The sequence below is a fragment of the Grammomys surdaster genome, unplaced genomic scaffold (assembly GCF_004785775.1).
Source record: "Grammomys surdaster isolate TR1022 unplaced genomic scaffold, NIH_TR_1.0 125561, whole genome shotgun sequence".
Classification (NCBI taxonomy): Eukaryota; Metazoa; Chordata; class Mammalia; order Rodentia; family Muridae; genus Grammomys; species Grammomys surdaster.
This window is the reverse complement of record NW_021620408.1, coordinates 1,361,954-1,382,392: the sequence shown is the minus strand read 5'-3', so window position 1 is coordinate 1,382,392 and position 20,439 is coordinate 1,361,954. Positions and strand designations below refer to the sequence as shown.

Sequence of the window (20,439 nt, the reverse complement as noted above, 5' to 3'; positions counted from 1 at the left end):
AGAGGGGATGAGGGAGAGGAGGGTGAGGGAGAGGGGATGAGGGAGAGCTAGGGAAAGGTCACAGGAGATTCTGCAGGGGCTGGTACAGTGGAGGTCTACTTAAGATTCTTGTCTTCTAGCCCTCAGGGTTCAAGGCAAGGCGCCAGACTGAGGCCCCAGGCAGAGCATTCCATGAAACCTGGTAAATGGGGCCAGGACATTCTGACCTCAGGGTGCTGCAGCCATCCGGGGAGTGGCCAAACTGTCAACCTGGTGTGCGCCCTGGCTGAGAGACAGTGCCAGCAAACTTGAGCACCACCCCAGGCTCTGAGCAGTGTAGCCAGGTTGACCCTCCCCCTCTGTTTCTAGACTGGGTTGTGGCTATTTGGAGCCGAGCCAACTCAGAGCCAGAGCCTCTCAGCCCCATCTGTGACTCGTCTTAGGTCTGACTTCTGGGCTCCCCTACCACCACCACTAATCCTGCTTGTATGCTTCCAACCAAGGGGAGCTCACTTCCCCGTAAGCAAGCCAGCTCACCCTGCCTATGGCAATGCTGGTCCTTGTCCTAACTTAATCCCTTAAGGCCACCTCAGGGCCTCAGCTCTGCCACTGGCCTTCCTCCTTCACAACCCAAAGTGAGAAAGAGGCCACCTACCAACTCCTTTGTTCTCCCAGGGAAAAATGGGATCCAGAAATCAGGTGATGTGGACTAGGGCTTCCCTGAGTCTAGGCCCAGGCCACCAGGCCCAGCCCCTGATATCAGGCCTAACAGCCCATCTCCTCATCAAGCAGGATTTACTGAGGCCCAGCTGTGTGCAAAGCTCTGAGCAAGAGTGTGAGCCACCAGGGCTCAGAGACCAGGAGCTGGAGGGCAGGATGTTGAAGGCCAGGGCTGCTGAGGGAACTCTGAGGCTTTGCAAGACAGCCTGTCCTCCTGGAAGTGGTGCTGCAGGGAGAGGGGACCAGAAGGGGCACTGAACAATCTAGAAGCCACCAGAAGGCCAAGGAGGGGGAGAATGGGGGTGGAAGATGAGTAGCAATGGCCTAGGAGGGAGTCCAGGGCACGACGTGTGCGTGCGTGTGTGTGTGTGTGTGTGTGTGCGTGCGTGCGTGCGTGCGTGTGCATGCGTGCGTGCGTGTGTGTGTGTGTGTGTGTGCGTGCGTGCGTGCGTGCGTGTGCGTGCGTGCGTGCGTGTGTGTGTGTGTGTGTGTGTGTGTATTTGGATTTCATTATAACTGGCGGGACCCGTTTCCTGTTACAGGAAGAGAACACATTTGAACTTACAGCGGGGTGGGGGCAGGGTTCCTCCACAGTACCAGTGGGAGCTCAAAATGGACAACTGTGGCAAAGGGGAGCGAGACTCCCAAGATCCATGCCTGTCCAGGTATAGTGTGACCTCAGAAATCTCTGCCTTTCCCTGGGCCCTGGTTTCCCCACATGTACAGTGAGGTTGCACACTAACCACTGGGATGCCCACACCTAGGGAATGACCTAGAGGGAGCAAGGGCAGCAGATCAATAGCTGGTGCTCTTGGTTTCTTGTTGCTGAGGCTGAACCACATTTCTCGTCTGCATCTCAATTCTTACAAAGCTAAGACAAGAGTCATTGTCTCCAGTCCAGAAAGGAAGAAACTGAGGGCTCGGAGCGGTGAACAATGCTCTCAGTACTACACACCGGGACTGGGCTGAGGCCACATTCTGATCCACACATGGGACAATGTGTACCTGATTGGAGTTGCACCCCTCAAGGGTGGGCAATCAGGAGACAGTTTGAGGATGATATGCACTGGGGGACATGCAGTGAATGTGGGTACACACAGCAAGAGAACCAGTTGTACAAGTCTGGTCAAGCTTCTACTCTCTCCAGCCTCAGTTTGTCCATCAAGGAAATGGGGGATAATCACAGCCCCGTCAGGAGGTGTCAATTTATCTGAAGCCAAGGGTACAGTCTTGCTTGTTTATTAAGGACCTCTAATCAAGTGTATCTGCTCATCTAAACAGCCGTGAAGGGACAGGGAAAGGGGGACATCTCCTAGACTGAGGAGAAACTGAGGCAAGAGAGGAGCTATGCCAATGGACAGAAAGAAAAATGAAAATATGAATGTAGCTCTGAAGACTGATCTCCAAGCTTGTCCCAGCACTCTTGGCACTGCATGGGGTAGGATTTGCCAAGTGCTCTCCTCAGCAGCAGCACATGGTCATTGAGGCTCACTGTTCATTGTTTGCTTCAGGAAGATCTACCATGGGTCCAGGGTCTGCCACCAGACAGGCGTTGAGCACCTCCCTGGGCCTCAGTTTCCCCAAATGCAAGATGCTATTTGCACACCAAGTCCTAAATGAATACTACATTTCTATTTGCCATGAAGCCTGCCTGGTGCATTTTGGGCCTTTGGTAAGCCATGGCTGTGGTGATCCAAAAATAACTACCAAGGTAGCTGTGCACCAGAGCTTACTATATACAGGTCCCACACCCAGGTCAGGGGGAAGAAACTACCCTGGAAGTGGTCTGTTCTTTTATTGGAGGGTGTGGCTGACTGAACAGCGGTTACATCTGGCCTTGAGAACACCATGAGGAATGAGAGGGGACGTCTCTTTGCCATTACAAAGCCTACAGTTTAGCAGTGGCGTCGGTGAGGAGGCGGGGTGGTGTCATATGTCAGCTAACTGTACAACCCATGCCTTCTTTAAAATAGTGACAGAGGTAGTCTTGGAAGTCTTCTGTGGCTTCTCTGGCTGGGACCCTGCCTGCCTATCTGTGATCCTTTGCTCTGCAGCAGAAAGTCACAAAAATGAGTTGTCCCCAGAGAGGGGAACAATCCTTAATGTGAACAATCCTTCTTAATGGACACTCACAAGGTGATTCATTCCTTTCTGTCCCCCCGAGACTGAGAGCCTGTTTTCTGCTGGCTTCCACCTGAGGGTTCTGGTTACAGGAACCTAGGGCAGTGGACTTTGGCCAACACAGCCAGCTGAGGTGAACAGCCAAACCCGAGGTGTGAGAGTTAAACATGATAAGTCCTACACCTGACACACAGAGCTCAACAGATGAGCCTTCTCTTCCATTTGTGAGTCCATGGAGATGCTGGCCTTCTAGTCCTATCTAGTCCCTGGTCCATCTTGCATTCTCCATTAGAAAAATGAGGAGTCACACAAGGCTACTGTGTCCTATATGAGGCCACGCGAGCTGAGATGTACTGAGTGTGAGGCCTGCTCACATCAGTGAGCTGCTGGGACGTACCCACTAGGAAAGGTGTAGATGATTGATTATGTGTTGAAATTACATTTTTAAAACCCTTTATGTATTTTAAGGATGACTTTTATTTGTGCACAAGGAGGCCAAAAGAGAGTGGTAGTTCCCCTGGAGCTGAGCTGGAGGCCCCGTACCCCCCCACACACACTTGCTTTCCTCTTCTCTTTCTCTCTCCCTGTCTGCATGCAGAAAGCAGAAGCCATCTGAGATCACACAAGACGGGTCCCACCCCTAAGCCTAGAGAACAAGCTGCCAAAGAAACCTATTTGCCAGCACCTTGAGTTTGGACTCAAAGCTTGTGGAACTGTGCAGTGTAAGCCACTCCATCTGTGGTATTTTGTTATGGAACACTCTAAAACAAAGGGTCCTGGGAAGCTTTGCAGGTATCTGTTGAGAAGTCTCAGACTGGGATGTCTTTGGATGAGCTCCCTGACTGCACAGGTGACTGTCCGCCTGGTCAGACCCTAATATGGAGGAAAGAGCCTGGCATAGCCAGGAGACCTTGACTTCCATCCTGGCTCTGGTTTCCACCTGTGGGGTGCCACATCCATGTTACCTCTTCTCTCTGGGCCTCAGTTTACCAGTCTATATAAGGTTCAAGTAGAGATATATTTGATTTTAATCTTAGTGACTGTCCCTGTCAGCTAGGAATCTTCATGGGGCTTCTAGCTTGGCAAGACAGGAGCCATATTGGACAATCTCTCTCCATCCCTGCCTGGCCCTGGCCTTAAGCCCAGGAATGAACAGGGCCTTCCTAGGTGACCAGGCACCCTAGGGGAGGCAGAGTACATGAAGGTAGGCCTACATGAAAGTAGGCTCCATCCTGGTGAGAGGGCTGGGTCTGCCCCAGGATGCCATAGAAGCAGAGGGCTGCAAGTCTGGAGGCTCGTGTGAACTATCTGTGGAAGTGTCCAGCTTTTGGCAGATCAGGGAAGGACTGCAGTCATCAGAGAGCATCTGGTCATAATGCAACTGCTACGCTGACCTCCGGGAGACCAAGAGCAGACAGCCACGATCACAAGTCGGGGCAGGAGTTGAGGATCCTCTGCACTAGCTGTGCTGTATGACACGTATTAGGCACACTGGGGGTTGGGGAAGCAGGTTGTAAGTTGGCAGATTGTCAAATGTCTCCCCCACCCTAATATCTAGGCAGTACAAGAATCCCCCAGGGTAAGGCCCAGACTTCAGTGGGCACAGCCAGCCTTCCCAGAGATTCTAAAGCTACAGACATCTCAAAACTGTGTAAGGGCTGGAGAGATGGTTCAGCAGTCAAGAGCAGTACAGAGGACTCACGCTCAGCTCTCAGCACCCACATGGGACAGCTTGTGACAGGCTGTATCTCCAGCTCTAAGGGGTCCTCCTATACCCTCTTCCAGTCTCTACGGGCACTGCCTGCAGATACATAAGCCCACAGAGACACATAATTTAAAAATAAAAACAAATCTTAAAAAATAGAAAATCTGCTCAGGTGTGAGGATGAACGCCTTTAATCCCAGCACTAGGTGGCAGAGACAGGGAGATCTCTGTGAGTTCTAGGCCAATCAGAGCTACATAATGAAAATTGGTCTCATAGAACAAAACAAAACAAAACAAAAATTGTTTGGTGGGTATGATAGCTCATGCCTTTAATCCCTGCACTCAGGAGGCAGAGGGAGCAGATCCCTATGAGTTTGAAGCCAGCCTGGTCCATGTAGTGAGTTCCCAGCAAGCCAGGGTTGTTGAAAAAAAAAAAAAAGTCTGTCTAAGCCAGTGGTACTTAGCACTGGCTGTTCGTTGGTGTACTGTGGGGCACTAATGTCAACATTCCTGGTTCTGACCTGGGCACTAATAGTTTATGTGATGTGTACTAGAGGGTCCTGAGGGTCGCTCTAGCCTCTGATCAATTATCAGAGATTTCAGATGAATGTGTATGTGTACATAGTGTTGGATGCTTGGTGAAGGGGAAGCTCACACAGGGAGAGATGATAACCAAGGCAAACCTGGGCCTGGGCCTGGGCCTGGGCCAGCATCTAACAAGAGGCTGTATCATCTTTTACAAACCAGAGGCCAGGAAGACAAGGCTTACTATATTTCACTGTAATAATGATGGGACCTGGTACAGTCAGGGCCACTCCAGTGATGGGCCAGGAGCCTCGATAGCCATTACTGGAACTGTAAGTTATTCTCTTTATCCAAATCTTAGGCAGCAATTTAGGAGATTTAATTAAAGGTAGAGAAATGGGGACACCTTGAGTTCCCTGCCTCCTGTTAGAATGAGTGAAATACACAGGCTATAAATGGAGGTGCTGTCGGAGACGCAGCTCTGATGTTTTATTGCCAAGTTTTATTCGCTGATGTAAACGTAATCGCTGGCAACTGGAGTTCTATTAATGCACATATTTCCACACACACGGGCCCCGCCTGCCCCGCCCCCACCTCCGGGCTGTTTTACTCACCTCCCAGGTCAGCCCCGGTGCTGTCTTGGGCTTGCCGGTGCCAAGTCTGGATTTCCCTACCGGTTTCATACCCTCCCGTGGCAGATAAGGCTTTAATAGAATTCCATTGCTCTTCTGAGCTCAGTAATGCATTCTAGAAATTAGGCAGCTATATCCTAAAGCCATTGTTCCCCCTTACAAATGGGTTCCCTCAAAGCCAGTGACCGTGGGGTCTTGATAAGCTCCCATGAAGCCTCACTTCCATGTTATTGGTGTGTGCGAGGTGCGGCTCTGGCTCACATTGCTCATTGTTAGGTCCTGATACATTTAAGTCGTTTCCCCATGAATCAGGCAGCTCAGGTATTTCCCCCCCTCGTGACATTGATAGATGAGTGAGAGGAAGCCATTTAGACGGTGCTCTATAGGGCCCTGGCCCGCACGGTGAATGATTTCCAATGCCTGGTTTAATTTATTTTTAAATGAAATTTGTTATTGATTCTGGATTAAAAGGACAAATCTTACGGCTGTTACCACTGACAGAGCCACAGTGCTCAAGTGACACCTTTCAAGGAGGGAAAGGGGGGGTGGCCTCCCAGAGTCAGGGGGAGGGTGGAGACTCTCCAGTGAGCTCTGCCGACTTGGCAGTGAGAACACAAGGCCCCTGCTTGGAGCAACTTTGAAATAGCCCCTCTCCCAGCTAAAGAACTTGCTCACCTTCCAAGCCTCCTTTGCGTAGGGGAAACAGCAGGATATTTGCCTCACGTCATCCATCTGGAATGCTTGCTTAGTTGCCTCCGGGGACAGGAGACTTACTCTCTCCTGGAGCATTCCAGAGCCCTGTGAGTGATTAGAATGCTCCGCCCTGGTGGATTCCCAGAGACTTTCTGGGGACAGTGTGTGGTTACCCTCAGCCTTACCCAGCGCAGTCGTTTCAGGGTCTGTGCTTTGTGTTCGGATCAGGGACGCAGACAAGAGGCAATGACACGAGGAAGGCGTGTAGCCTGGAGATTCTCCGCATCTAGCTCTGCCGCTCATACACGCACTTTGCACAAGTGACTCTGTCTCCCTGAGCTTCAGTCTCCTTGGCTGTGAAAAGAGGGAGGGTATTGGCCTCAGGGGTCAGTAGTGGAACCCTGTGTAGTCTGGGCACTCCAGTGATGATGGGCCAGGAGACTCAATGTCCATTTCTAAAGCTGTCATTCTCTTTATCCAATTCTTAGGCAGCAATTTAGAAATATTAATTAAAGGGGGAGAAATGGAGACATCTCAGGTTCCCCTGCCTCAGGAGTCATGGGTATAATTTGATATGTAAACTGTATTGTTGCAGGAGGATGCAATGGGAGAGCCTTGAGATGGAAGGCAAAGGACTTGGACCTGGTTCAGGAAAGCCCTCCCTGGTTTTTACCTTCCTAAACCGTGACGAGGAGGGTGCTCAGATATATGCCCGAGAGTCTGGACTCTACCGCCTGGATCAACACACACTTAGCATTGCCTTGCTTTAGGCAACAGGCTCAACCTTTCTGAGCCTCAATTTCCTGACAGTGATAGGACACATATGGTACCTAGAGGCTGTTCTTGAAAGACCTGAGACTTTTTGTCCCTTTGCTATGCCCTTCCCTCCAGTCTCACTCAGTCTCTGTCTCTCTGTCTGCCTCTCTTCATATTTTGAAATGCATTTGTTTGTTTCCAATCTGCGTTTGAAGAGGAGAACGCTCGAGTCCAAGCCCCAGTTTTGCCACCGCAGTGCTCTGGAAAGGTCTTGGATAGGAGTTGTTTAAAGAGCCTTGGGTGTCTACCGCGGCTGAGCCTGACGGGAGCTGTCTGTGGTGCTGAAAGAATTCTTGGCGGGGATGTCCGTGGTGCTGAAATTCTGCTTTTAAAGAGCAACACCTAGCAGGGAGGGAAACTGAATCGATCCTGGTGACAACAGTGTGCTATCCACCATAATATCTAAAAGGGGTACGGAAGACAGAATAAAGACAGCGAGCACGATGTGTCACTGCGTTTCTTAGGTCTTTCAAACTTTAGGTATTGTGCGCTGTGCTGGCGGCTGGATCCCCTGCGGTGCTGCGTGAGGATCTCTCCACGGTGCTGAACCCTCGCATCGAAGCGGGCCGAGGCGCTGTCCGCGGTACTTCAAGGATGAAACGAAAAGGGTGCTGTCCTCAATGCTGAAACTATGCCTGCCGGCGAAGGCGGAGGAGAAACGAGGGCAGAAAGAATCCTTCCTGAGACCTTGCTCCAAATCTTCGCAGGACCTCGGAAGAGGCAGTCTGATGAAATGAGCTTCTCTTTAAAATGACCCCCAACCCTCTTTTCCTGTCACAAAAGCCTCAGTTAAAGGGTCAGGGAAAGAATCAGGATTGGACTGCAGCTCTTGGGAATGGAAGAGGCTTCATAGTTTACACACATACACACACACACACACATACACACACACACACACACACACTCCGTCTAGACCTTTCGTCTAGGGAGAACCTTACAGTCCAGAAGGGGGCGATCCAGCTCACTGCGTAGAGCCCCAACACCTCTAAGCTAGGAGCCCCACTAACTGCTGAGTCCCAGAGATGGGGACCACAGTGATAACCACATTGTGTGAGCGCCGCGATGTTCCCCTACTTTGCCCACCTAACTCCAAAGACCACCACTCACCCCCACTGCTTCTGGTGGGCTTCTGTCCCCATTTCTCAGACGAAGAACTTGAGGTACAGTCAGGAGAGACTACGCGTGGACACACGGGGATCCTAAGGCTGCCAGAGCCTAAACCACCAGTTCACCTATATCTCAGCCCGGGTGCGCTCCCCACCCCCATCCACCTGTCCTGCACCCTGCCTGGTCCTGGCCTCGGCACTACCCAGCTAGCAAAGTTGAGCGGCCCCTCCAGAGCGCGGGTCTGGTGATAGATGGGACGTTTTGCCCCCTTATTCACAATGACCAGATTTAGGCTCCCAACACCCTAGTGTTCCTCCCTGCGGGGGGTCAGGTCCCCAGGTAGCCTTCCACCCCCGGGCCTGCCCCACCCCCGCTTCCGCACGGAAGGCCAGTTGCGAGTACCGCTTTAAAAATCCCAGCCTGGGCAAAACTTTGATGATAAATCAAGCTGCGGATCCCTCCGCCGCCGCCGGCTCAGGGCGGGGAGCGAGGGGGAGGGCGGGTGCGCGGCGGCACGGAGTGGCCTTCCGCGCAAGCGAAGAGTCCCGCAGTCGGAGGCGGCGGGCTGGGCGTGCGCTCGCTGCCTGCAGCCGGGGCCGGGCCGGGGCCAGCGGGAGAGGGCGGCGGCGGCGGCGCCGGGCAGGGCACGGCGGGCGCGGGCTCTGCGGGCTGCGGAGCCCCGATGTGAGGCGGCGGCGCCCCCCGGCCGGAGCGCGCAGCATGGGGGCCCCGCTGGCCGCGGCGCTGGGCGCCCTCCACTACCTGGCACTTTTCCTGCAACTCGGCGGCGCCACGCGGCCCGCAGGCCATGCGCCCTGGGACAACCATGTCTCCGGACACGGTGAGTTCGTGCGCCGCCCCCACGGACTTCCCTCACTGAACCCCACCCCGGCCGCAACCGCTGTAACTTGGCGATCGTGGTGATCGAACCTGCGCCGACTGATGCCGCGGCCCAGAGTTCCGGGGCGCCCTCTGCTGGGACTGGGGGCCCACCCTGGCTCCTATCCGGGCCAGCTCTGCGAGAAGGGGCTCCCAAGAGCACACTCTCGCCCCAGCTCTCGGAAGACCCCCTCCACTCGCGTACACGCTCACGCGGATACACACACCTCCTCGACCATACAGATATCTCCAGCCGCGGACACACTCAGCCACGCTCACTGCATCCCACACTCACAACTCTGCACACCCCCTCCGAGCCTCTTCTAGCTGGTTAAATATACTTGTGCCCACTACGCACACAAATCGAATCAGACACTGGCTGGTGGCTCACCCTGCCAGCTGGCACCCGGGCACACACGCTTCGCTTCGCCACAACTCTTGCCTGTCTGCCTGCAGACACGGATACACATGCACGCACGCACTTGTGCACACAGTTTGCCCACCCACTTCTCTCTGCCCGGATGCCTTTCTCCTTTGTGGGTTTAACGCTGAAACTGCTCTTGCATCCCCTTCAACGGGATCCATCCCTTCCACCGCTGGGAATGGTCCTGAGGGGCGCCAGATGCTGTTGCTTAAGACCTCCTAGCCTGGGTGGCAGCTTCGTTTGCCATGTGGGTGGCATTCCAGGGATGGGGGCAGTATGAGGATGAAGAGGTAGGACAGAGAGCTGGGGTACACTGGAGTAGTTGAGGTCACTCCTTCCAGCCAGAGGCTGGCAGTGAAAGAGGAATGTAGGGCGTTTGTTTGTTCCTGGGGGGTGAACAGAAACCCCCTGAATCCTACAGGGCACCCCCATCTTGGCCACCTCAACCTTGCCCCTAGATGATTGAAACGTTGAACCTCAACTCCAGCAAAGCAGGTGCTCCCAGTACTGCCTGCCCAAGTGTCTGAAGCTCCCTTCCTCCCCACAGGAGCCCAAGTTGGCAGCAGAGTTGGGTGGTGTGATGCGGGAGGCTCCCTGCCCCTGAGCCATGCTGTGTTATGGGACAGGGATGGATGAAACCAGGGGAGACCCTGCTTCGGTCCATCCTTTCCCTCAGCAGAGGCTACAGCACGCATGCTGTGCTCTGTGTGCCCAGGCTGGGGGAGGTTTGAACAAAGGGTTGAGAACAGGATGGTTTCTTTTGATGGGAGTGAGTTAGGGGTGTGTGCTGGAGCCTCAAAACCCAGGCGAGCCCTTTTACAGGTGTGCTGCATGGATGGGGTTGCTCCAGAGGGAGGGGTTTTCAAAGCCATGCTCAGAATCCCAACTCCTCGGGAAGCCCAGATCCCTGTATCTACGTACACCTGGCTACGTTGGACAGAAACCTCTCGCAGTTACATACCTTTGTGTCCATCATGATTACTGCTGACCTGGCAGGAGAGGTAGCAAACAGGGAAAGGACTATTTTGATGCTCTACTTACAGATGAGAAATCAAGGCTCAGAGAGGTGAAGGGAGTTGCCCAAGGTCACACAGTGAGAGAGCGGCTGAGCCGAGGCTGGCTCCAGGGTCTGTCGGGCGAAGCAGTACTTTGTCCAGGACATTCATCTCCCTGTCACATTCTTTCTCATTCAGGGGAAACTGGGAATTCCTCCTTTCTCTGCCCTCCTGCCTGCCCGTCCAGCTCAGTTCCTTGGCACTGTCAAAACTTATACTAGGAGGCCTTTCCGAGAAGGACTTGCCTTTCTGAGTTTGAGATCCCTTGAGGTACGAACATGGAACTCTGAGGCCTATGTTCATTGTCTTTGGGCCATCAGACCCTCGGAATTTGGGTCATTCTTGAGCAAGCAGACTCTTTCCTTTGCATGATAGTATCCTGCCCCCTGGTGCCAGCTGCATGGAGGGGGGCACAGCCCCACTAATCTTTCCATCCCTACTCTGGACCAACGAATGCCCAGGAGAGGTGCTGGATGCAAAGGAGACAGGACCCATTTCTGGGAATATGATCTCCTCCTGACTGTGTCTCTGGGTAAATGGGTCACCCCTTGGGACCTCCTCTGTGCTGTTCCTCAAGAAACGGCCCCTCTGCTCTGCAGGGGCCAAGCTGCCTTCTCGACATTGCCAGGCTCAAAGTCACCAAGTACTGGCTGCTAAGGAGCCCCACAGCTGCCCCTCTGCCAGGCCCAGCACCCTGTCACCACAGGAAGGGTCTGGAGCCACTCACTTAATCACAAAAAGAAACAGTTATTAATGATAGCGAGACGCGGCGAATAAGTGGGTCATGTCTAATAAGCCATTTGTGTTCAGGAGGAGAATACCAATTTGATAAAAGCTGTGTGTGCTGAAAAAGCCCCGAAATTGCTGTTTAGCAGATTGGAGCCTGATCGTTTCATTATTCCTGGGCTCCACGTGTCCTCAGCTGATTCAGGGAATATGGCCAGGTCAGGATGGCGTCTGTGGGTTTAGGAGAAAGGGTTGGGGCTCAAAGCAGGGATTCCTGAGGATGAGCCCACAAGCCTCAACCGCTTAGCTTGGTGTTAGCTCACGGCTTCAGCTCCACCTGATCCTGCCCAGCCACCAGCTATTGCCTTGCACCTGTCTGTCTGTCCCTGGGGTTGTCACACGGAGTGTCTGTGACCAGGCAGATCAGTGAGGATGTCTGTTTACTCCCCAATATCCCCCTGCCCTGAACATCCACTCAACCTTCTTCAAAGAAAGCATTGTAAAGGCTCACAGAATGGATGGTGCCGGGCTCTCAGAAGTCACCCGAACCCCAGCACTCAGAGACAGGATGGGGAGACTCACACCTCTAATGGCAGCTGTGCTGGCTTTCCTCTTAAGAAAAGGGCAGCTCACTGCTATGCCCCCAGCAGAGGCAGGAGGGGAGGGAGCTACAGTGTACGGAATGCTGACTGTGTGTTCTAAATGCCTACACCTCGTGCCACTGTGAACTCATGCAGGCCGGCGTCATTTGTGTGAGGCTGGCATTAGATAAATACTCAAGGAGACTGAGTTCAGAGAGAGCCCACCACTCAGCCAAGGTCACTGTGCCTGTATGGAGCCTGGAGGACCACATTCAGAATAAAGTGTGCCGGTGACTCCAGATCTGTCATCTTGAGGCCAGCCTTTGGGCAGATGCAGCCAGATCTCATAATGAACTTCTTTCTCTGCACAGCCCTAACTCCAGGGGAGTTCCCCAGGGAACTGGTAAGACATTGAGTTCCACCAAGAGGGACCAGAAGCACTGGAAGGTGGCAGATCTTACTGGAGTCCATATCTAAACTTCCTGTGCTTTTTCTGGGTGGAGACAGGGAGGCAAAAGCTTTGTGAAGACATTTCTAGGCCCTAGTCTGAGCCCACCAGGATATTTTTGATAATGTATCTACCCCCAAACCATAGACCTTCCTTTTCTTCCTTTCTTCCTTCTTTTTCTTTTTTCCATTTGTTTATTTTGCTGAGATGTACATGTGGAGATCAGAGGAAACATGCAGAAATTGGTTCTCTTGTGCCACCATATGTGTCCTGGGGTTTGAACTCAGTTTGTCAGGCTTGGCAGCAAGCACCTTTACCTGCTGAGCCATCTCATGCTCCCTTCTTTTAATTGTACTGGGGATCAAGCCCAGGGCCTTGTACTTGCCTGGCAAGAGCTATCCCACTGAGCTACACCTCGGTCCCCGCCCCCATCTGCATTTTAATGAGCTTCTGGGCAATTCTTGGCATCTGGAGATATGGAACCCCTGCCTTAGTCACCCCCGACCTGCTAGGGATACAGAATGGGAATCACCAAGTGTGCAGGCTTGCTTTGGCTCCCTAAGGAGGAGTCATCTAGACAGAGAAGCCTGGAAAGCCCACTGGAGCATGCAGCCCCCGACCCAGCCTCACACCTTCAATTATTAATGTCCCCCTGGTGCAGACAAAGCCCCCAGCTTGGCCTGGCTCTCAGACCAGTGAGTGATTGCTGCTCTGAGGTGCTCTGCATTGCCGGGAAGAAGCAGTGGGGTGCCCTGGAGGAGGGGCTCCTGGCTTTGACAAGCAGCTCATGCGCTGAAAAAAATGTCTCTGGCCTTCCCGGGTTCCTTACCTAACTGTTGGTAGCTCACCATCAATAAACTGGCTGGTTTGGTGGCTGGATTACTGTAGAAAATCAAGTCCTGTCTCCTGAAGGTTCTGATGTTAAAAATGTGTGTTCTCCTTTGTCTCCTACACTGGTGATTATGCCATCAATACTCTCATAAATACTCAGCCTGGGCTGAGGGCTCCCAGCCTCCTTTGGGAAATTGGCCCTCAGAAATGGTTTCCTTCAAGGCCTTCACACCAGCTGCTTTTGACACCTTGCTCATCAGCAGACTCCTGGGGCCAATTCTGCCAAACTGCAGCTACAGGTGGCCTCTGGACTCTATTCCTTGTTACACACAGGGACAGCATGGGTGATGGGGAGTTTCCTTGTGGCCTGCAGTGCTACATAGCAAGACATCCTTAAAAGAAAAAGCCACCAAATTTATCTCTCTCTCTCTTTTTATGGATAGAAGGAATAAAGAGAGAGAGGGGAAGAGAGGTAGCCTGACTTAAGCCCACTTCCAGGTACTCAGCCACTCTCTGAGACTTCAGAGCCTAACTGACAGCTGATGACACTGTGGAGATAGCATCTAAAACCAGCTCAGGGAGGTACAGAGAAGGATGGATGGACGGACAGACGGATGGATGGATGGATGGATGGATGGATGGCAAGATAAAGGTCTGAGATACAAATTCTCACACTTGCTCCCTCTGTGTTAATATATTTCTAAAACACTAAGATAATTTAAGTATCACAGGTTTGCAGTAAAAATCTTACAAAATAAGATTCTCCTCAAGCCAGGTCACAGCCAGGGGCAGGTACGACTGACTGGGTAGCCTGGGCCCAGCCCTTGGGTGCTTATGGAATGTGTTTGGCAGGCAGGAGAGCTTCTTCCCTGATCCGATGGCACATCAGAAAAGAAACAGAGGGTTAAACCAGAGAAGCCATCCAGACAGTAGCCATCTGTGATACAGGATCAGTACCCACCTGCTGACTCCCTGTGGTGCCCGGTATCCTGGAGAAAGAAGGAGGGAGGCTGAGCCTACAGCTATTTCTGAAGACCCCCAATCTCCCCACACATAGCTGAGTACCTCCCCTCCTCCTTGGAAGTCATCAGTAGGACCCCTGGAGCCTTAGTACAGTTCTGCTTCACCCCCAACTTCGGTTTCAAGCCCTCCCAGAGCCTCCCCAGAGCCTCAGCAAACCTGAGTCCTCCCTGAGAGCCAGTCTTAGTCAGAGCCCAGACAAACCTCTTACGTTTTAATAGTTATGCATTTATTTTAATGTGGGCTGGAAAATATAGCCAGCACATCAAAGCTGTGATTTCACAGATATGATTGCTTAGAATGAGACTAACCGGGTATTAAAAATAGTGGGTTTGTTTATAGGAAACCATTAACAACATCAGACTACAGGTGCTACCCAGGCCTGGCTATGGGCATCCAGAGTGGGAATGGGCAGCTTTGGGGGCATGCCAGGGCTATACCTTGGTGGGGGATGCTGCCAAGTGTTAGAAGCTGTTCATTTACTCGACAGATACCAATTGAGCACCTGCGTCATGCCAGGCCATTCAGCTCCTGGAAACTATTGGTGAAGTGGACAGATAAGGTTGTTGCCATGGGGAGTTGTTGGGTTTGTGGGAAAGACAGACAACTGTACCCAGAAGGAATATTTAAGTAGAATGCGTGAGACTGTTTGGGGAGCAGGGAAGCAGAGTGTGACACTCTCAGCTCAGAGAAGGGAACTCACCTCTGGACCGTGACAGTGCATAGAGTGGACTTTCCAGCACAGAAAGTGTGCAAGCAGGACCCAGCCACCCCTTAGCTAGGGATGTCATGGGCAGGTTCTTCTTTATTTCTGGAAGGTTCCTATCCTGAGTCAGTGGAGGGTGGAGAACCCTGAACACAATGAGTGTCCATAAAGCTCTGGCCCACCGCCAGCTAGCCACGGGCTGATTAGCAGTGGGTGGAAGGGGAGACAGGAAGCTGGGCTGGGCTGGGGACATCAGCCTGATGGCTCTACTCCAGCTCACAGTGAAATGTTAGCTTGAGAGAGGGGTGAGCAGACATACTAGTGGCTTTGCCCAGCTCTCCTTTGCCTCTGCCTTGCTGGGTGGCTTGCCTGCCTCGCTCCTGGCCTCAGTTTCCCCACCTGGACAATGCTGAGTTTGCTTCTAAAATCCTTCCAAAACCCATGTGCTCGGCCCAGAGTACAAATGTAAATAGAGTTAGGGGGTTTGGGGGAAGGCGGGCTGAGCGTCCTCACAGTCTGTGGCTCGTTCATCCAGTCTCTTCTCCACACACTTCTCCATTTTTTTCTCTCACCATGTGGTCATCACCACAGAGTCAAGGGCAACCCAGTTTCTCAGATCAGGATGCTGAGGGGAGGTCAGATATGACTGACCTGGAGACACACAGCTGTGGCAAGGCACAGCCAGGCTCAGCCTGGGCGAGGAGCACACAGCCAAGTGCCTGCGTTTTCAGCTGCTTGCTTGGCTGCCAGCAGAGTGTGTAGGCAGTCCCTGGTCCTGAACCTGACAGTGCCCTGGCTCAGTGCCCTGGCTTGTGAGGCTGTCATGGGGGAGGAAGTGCCAGGGTACTGGGTGCTGTGCTCTGCCTGAAAAAAAAAAACACAGGCCACCCCGGAGTTCCAGTCTGCCATTGTAGGGAGAATGCTGGGGTTCTGTAAGTGTGTGTGGTGTTTGTGTGTCTCCACCTGGGGTTCCCAGCTTAGGTAATGATGGCTTTTCTTTAATGCATGCCTGCAGCGTGTTTGGGTGGCTGTAGCTGGGGAGAGGGTAGGCTGTGAGGGAGTCTGGCTAGCTTTCCTGACCGAGGAGCCAGCCTGGGACCCTTTGCTCTGTGGCCTTTGCTTCAGGGTCAGCCTCTACTGCCCTTGGAAGATCAGCTCAGGAGATCAAAGGGGCCTTGGAGAACTCACAGCTTGGGGTCAGCAGTGCCACCTGTCAGGTGCTGTGCCTGCCATCTGCCTGGTCTTTCTCCCTGGGCCCACTTTCCCCTGCTAGTCTGTCTCTCCAGAGCTTTCCCTCCTCTTTTCTTCCCTCTCTGCCTCAGTATCTCTGTTCCTTTCTGTGTCTGCTATTGCAATCTTCTCTGCAATGTCCCTCACCTGCCCCCACCTTCCTCTTCTCTGTCTGTGTAACACACACACACACACACACTCACACCACATACCTCATCAATGACAAATCAGAACCACATACATATATTACCTATTTCAAAAACACCCACAAAGAGTGGATACTCAATAAATGTCAACCAGATGAGTGAACGAATGAATGAAGGAATGAGCGAATAACTGAATGAATGCATGAGAATGGATGAATAAGCGAGCAAGTGAATGAATGAGTGAATGAATGAATGAATGAGTGAGTGAATAACTGAATGAATGCATGAGAATGGATGAATAAGCGAGCAAGTGAATGAATGAGTGAATGAATGAATGAATGAATGAATGAATAAGTGAGTAATGAATGAATGGATAAATGAGCAATTGCTGAGGCTTAGAGGGTCTCAACTTGCCCAAACCAGTGGCTCCCCACTTTTCTCAGTGACCATAATCCTCTGAGTCTAAGGAGAACCCCCACTGCTGTATGCGTGTGCACATGTCGAGGAGGCCAGAGAACAACCTTAGATGTTTCTTCTTAGACCCAGACCATCTTGATTTTTTGAGACAGGGCTTCTCCTTGGCCTGCGTCTTATGGATTAGGGCAGGCTGGCTATCCAGCAAGCCCCAAGGATCCACCTACCCCCGCCCCACCCCCCAGCACTGTAAATACCAGCACACACCACCACCTCCACCTTTATGACACTGGAGATCAAACTCAATTCGTTGTGCTTGCAAGACAGGCAGTGAACCGTGTCTCCACACGCCCCATCAGAGAGTGGGAAAGCCTGGGTCAGGGCTGCTGCAGTGTGGGGGACAGGAGCTCAGGCAGGTGTGGGAAAAGATGCTGCCCATCAGAAAACCAGGAGTACAGTTCGAGGCTCACTGAGTGTGCACTTGTGGGATGCTGGCTCAGCATCTGGGGAGGGCGGCAATGTCGTCTGGGAAGGAGGTCGGAACCAGTGTGTCTGCATGCCTGCATACGCACATGGAGTGTGTTCTCTCCCAGCTCATTTCTGTGCCAGGCTCCTCCCCCATCACAAACCTGTGTGCTTCCCTGCCTGCCTTATTCCTGTCCTTCCCTCTAGCTGTCCTCCTGGTCTCCAGTGCTCCAAGCCACAGGTACCCTGGTCATCACTCTACTGCCTAGCTTGCAGATGAGAAAACTGAGGCTCTGGGAGGCACGGTGGGCCTGGGCCCCCAGCCTGGATTCCTCGGCATACTCTTGGCCACCAGGAGTCTCTAGTACCCCGTGCTCAGACCTTCAGGCTGTCTGGCTGAGGTGGGAAGGCAGAAAGCATGCAGCCAGGTGTCTGCTTTGCTTTGTGGGGCTTTAAAAAAATCATTTCCGGCCTTGGAGACAGCAGCAATTACTGCCGGCTCACTGGGGAGCTGTTTGCCGCCTGTCATCGGCCCTGGGAAAGGGTCCCTAATGGAGGCCCTGCGGCCAGAGCTCTTGGTAGTCGAGACAGCACTCAAAACAAAGCCACACTAATGGTCTCTGGGTACTCAGACTCAGAGAGGGAGGGGCAAGCTGATGCCCAGGGAAGGCCCCAGGCAGAGCCAGTCACCCACTGGTCCCTTTATGTGCCTAGACTGCCTGCAGGCAGGGGTCTCCTGTCACTAGCTCAGTCCTGGAGTTCTGCATAACCCTCCTCTCTCATTCTCTTCTCTGCTTTCTGGTGCTGTGCCTCTGGCCCAGGCAGCTGGAACCATAAGTGCAAAAGCCCCCAGGTGGGGCAGAACCCCTTCTGTTCTTGATTCTAGAATTGTCCTTGGGTTTAGAGAGGCCAAGCTAAGTTAGCCCTCTCACAAGTAATAGAAGAGTAGAGCCTTGGAGAGGGAGAAGCCATACTAAGCCCACCCTATGAGAGAGTGTGAACGGCAAAGGAGTCACCAGCCCTGTGTCAAGGACTCCTTGGAGCTGGTATGAGCCTCACACGCCCATTTTGCAAATGAAGAAACAGAGACACAGAGATGAGTCTAGGATTGGACATTGATGAGAATGTGCTAGTGGGAGTTACAGCCCCGGTCTGTCTGTCTTCAGAGTCCTTGCTGGATCGCACCTCGGGGATCCCAAGTGCAGTTGGGCAGGTTGAACAGGGGCTGTGACTTGGCCGACTTGAAGTTCTGGGTAGGGTCTGGGGCAACAGATCAGAGCAGTCCTTTCTCTGTCCCTGCCAACTGAGCTACCCAAGAGCTTTGCTCAGGAGCACCCTGGGTGTGTGCTTCTGTGGCTTTTGCTGCCCTCATCTCTGCCTTTCTCCCTTTCCCCGCCCCCTGATGCTCCAGGGGATCCTTCTGGCCCATAGCCCTTCTCTCTTCTCTTGGCTGCATCTGTGAGCTCTCTCCTATGACCTAGGGTAGCTTCCATCCTTGCTCTTGCCTATGCCTGAGGTTTGGAATCACACTGTGGGGCTCTCAGATCTTGGCCCTTGTTCACACCAGTGAGCCCCAGTAGCCATCAGGGCAAGGGACCTCTACTGGTTCTGCAGGACCGGCCAGGTTGAGAAGAAGGAGTGCCTGTAGCCAGCGGGACTCCCGGTCTTCTTGGCTCCCTCCCGCTGGCCTTGGCATTCCTCCCTGGGTCTCCCACACCTGCCTGCCTTTCCCTCCCTGTGGCCTGTGTGGGAGGAGGAGGCAGGAATTCCACCGGGGAAGCCTGATCAACTCCCACAGTCCTACAAGTGCCAGAATATTTTTGCTCTCCTTAAATCTCCCTAGATGTGTAATTCCACTGCCATCTCCCTCCATGTGCTGGTGGCCTTGGGAAGAAGATTCCTGCCCCCAGCTGCGGGATGACAGCACTGCCTGCTCAGAGGGTGCATGCCTAGGGGCCTGGCATGTCTGATGGGCTTGACAAGAAACTGAGCAGGCTCCTTCCTTCTCCGTGTCTCAGTTTCCCCATAAGTAAAGAGGAGAGTGAGAAGGGCCACGTTTCCTGGCTGTAATGACAATCAGGAGAGACTTCTTACTGCATTAAAGGAATAGTTGGGTAGAATCGAGTGGTGGCGGCACAGGCTGTTAGTCCCAGCACTTTGGAAGCAGAAGCAGGAATATCTCTGTGGGTTCAAGTCTAGCCTAATCTAAAAAGGAAGTTCCAGGCCAACTCAGGCTACAAAGTGAGAGAGACCCTGTTTCAAGCAAGCAAAAGAACAAGAAACACACGGCCCAATTGATAGAGTGCTTGCCTAGTGTCTAGCAGTGTATCTGAAACCCCAGGTTTTATTTCCAGTACCATGTAATGGAGCATGGTACCCCACATCTGTAATCTCAGTCCTTGGGAGGCAGAGGAAAGAGGATCACGGGTTCAAGGCTGTTTGTTATCTGTGGCTGCATAGCAATTTGGACGTTGGCCTGGGACACATGTGACACCCTCTCTTGGAAATGAGGAAGGAAGAAAAGAGGGAAGGACTGATTTGTGCCAAAAGGAATGAGGGACAGTGTGGTTTCTCTGTGAGTAAAGACACCAGGCCTGCCCACCTGAGTTCAATCCCACATGCTGGAAGGACAGAACTGACTTCCAAAAGGATCTTCTGACCAGATGAGTACCATGATGCAAGCCCCACGTGACTCTTCATACAAAGTAAAATAGATAAAAATGTAAAAAACAAACTCCCCAAAATGTCATGAGACACTGCCACGCCCCTCAAAGCCACTGTGCTCAGTGAAAAAAGCCAATCGTGGAACACCACAATCAGTCCATATAGGAATGCCCAGCCCAGGCTGATCCAATGAGGCTGGGCAGACATATGGCTGCCAGGGCTGGAGGACGGTGGAACAGGAGAATTGTCTACTGGTTCAGGGCTTCCTTTGGTGTACTGAGACTGTGTGGGGAATAGATAGCATCGAGACTTGTAGAATATTGTGGCTTTTCCAGCAACTCTTTATCCTTCATTGAGTTGGTTAATTTTAAGTCAATTTCACTTCGACTGAAAATAACTCGGGCTGCTGGGCATGGTGGCACATGCCTTTGATCCCAGCACTGGGTACGGAAAAGGAGATAGGTCTCCAAGGTGGAAACAGACCACCCTATTAGATAGTGGCAGTATTATATCTCAAGCAATCTTTTGAGGCAGCTGCTGTCATCATTCCCA

General features: G+C 52.6%; 1 protein-coding gene across 1 annotated transcript in view; it reads left to right on the top strand.

Moving 5' to 3' along the window:
- The first annotated feature begins 8,862 nt into the window (after positions 1-8,862).
- Vstm2l (V-set and transmembrane domain containing 2 like) overlaps positions 8,863-20,439 on the top strand; it is a 30,157-nt gene continuing 18,580 nt past the window's right edge. The window contains exon 1 of the mRNA XM_028786555.1: positions 8,863-9,139. Within this exon, the coding sequence (XP_028642388.1) occupies positions 9,019-9,139 (121 nt within the window). The 5' untranslated portion in view covers positions 8,863-9,018. The remainder of the gene's footprint in view (positions 9,140-20,439) is intronic.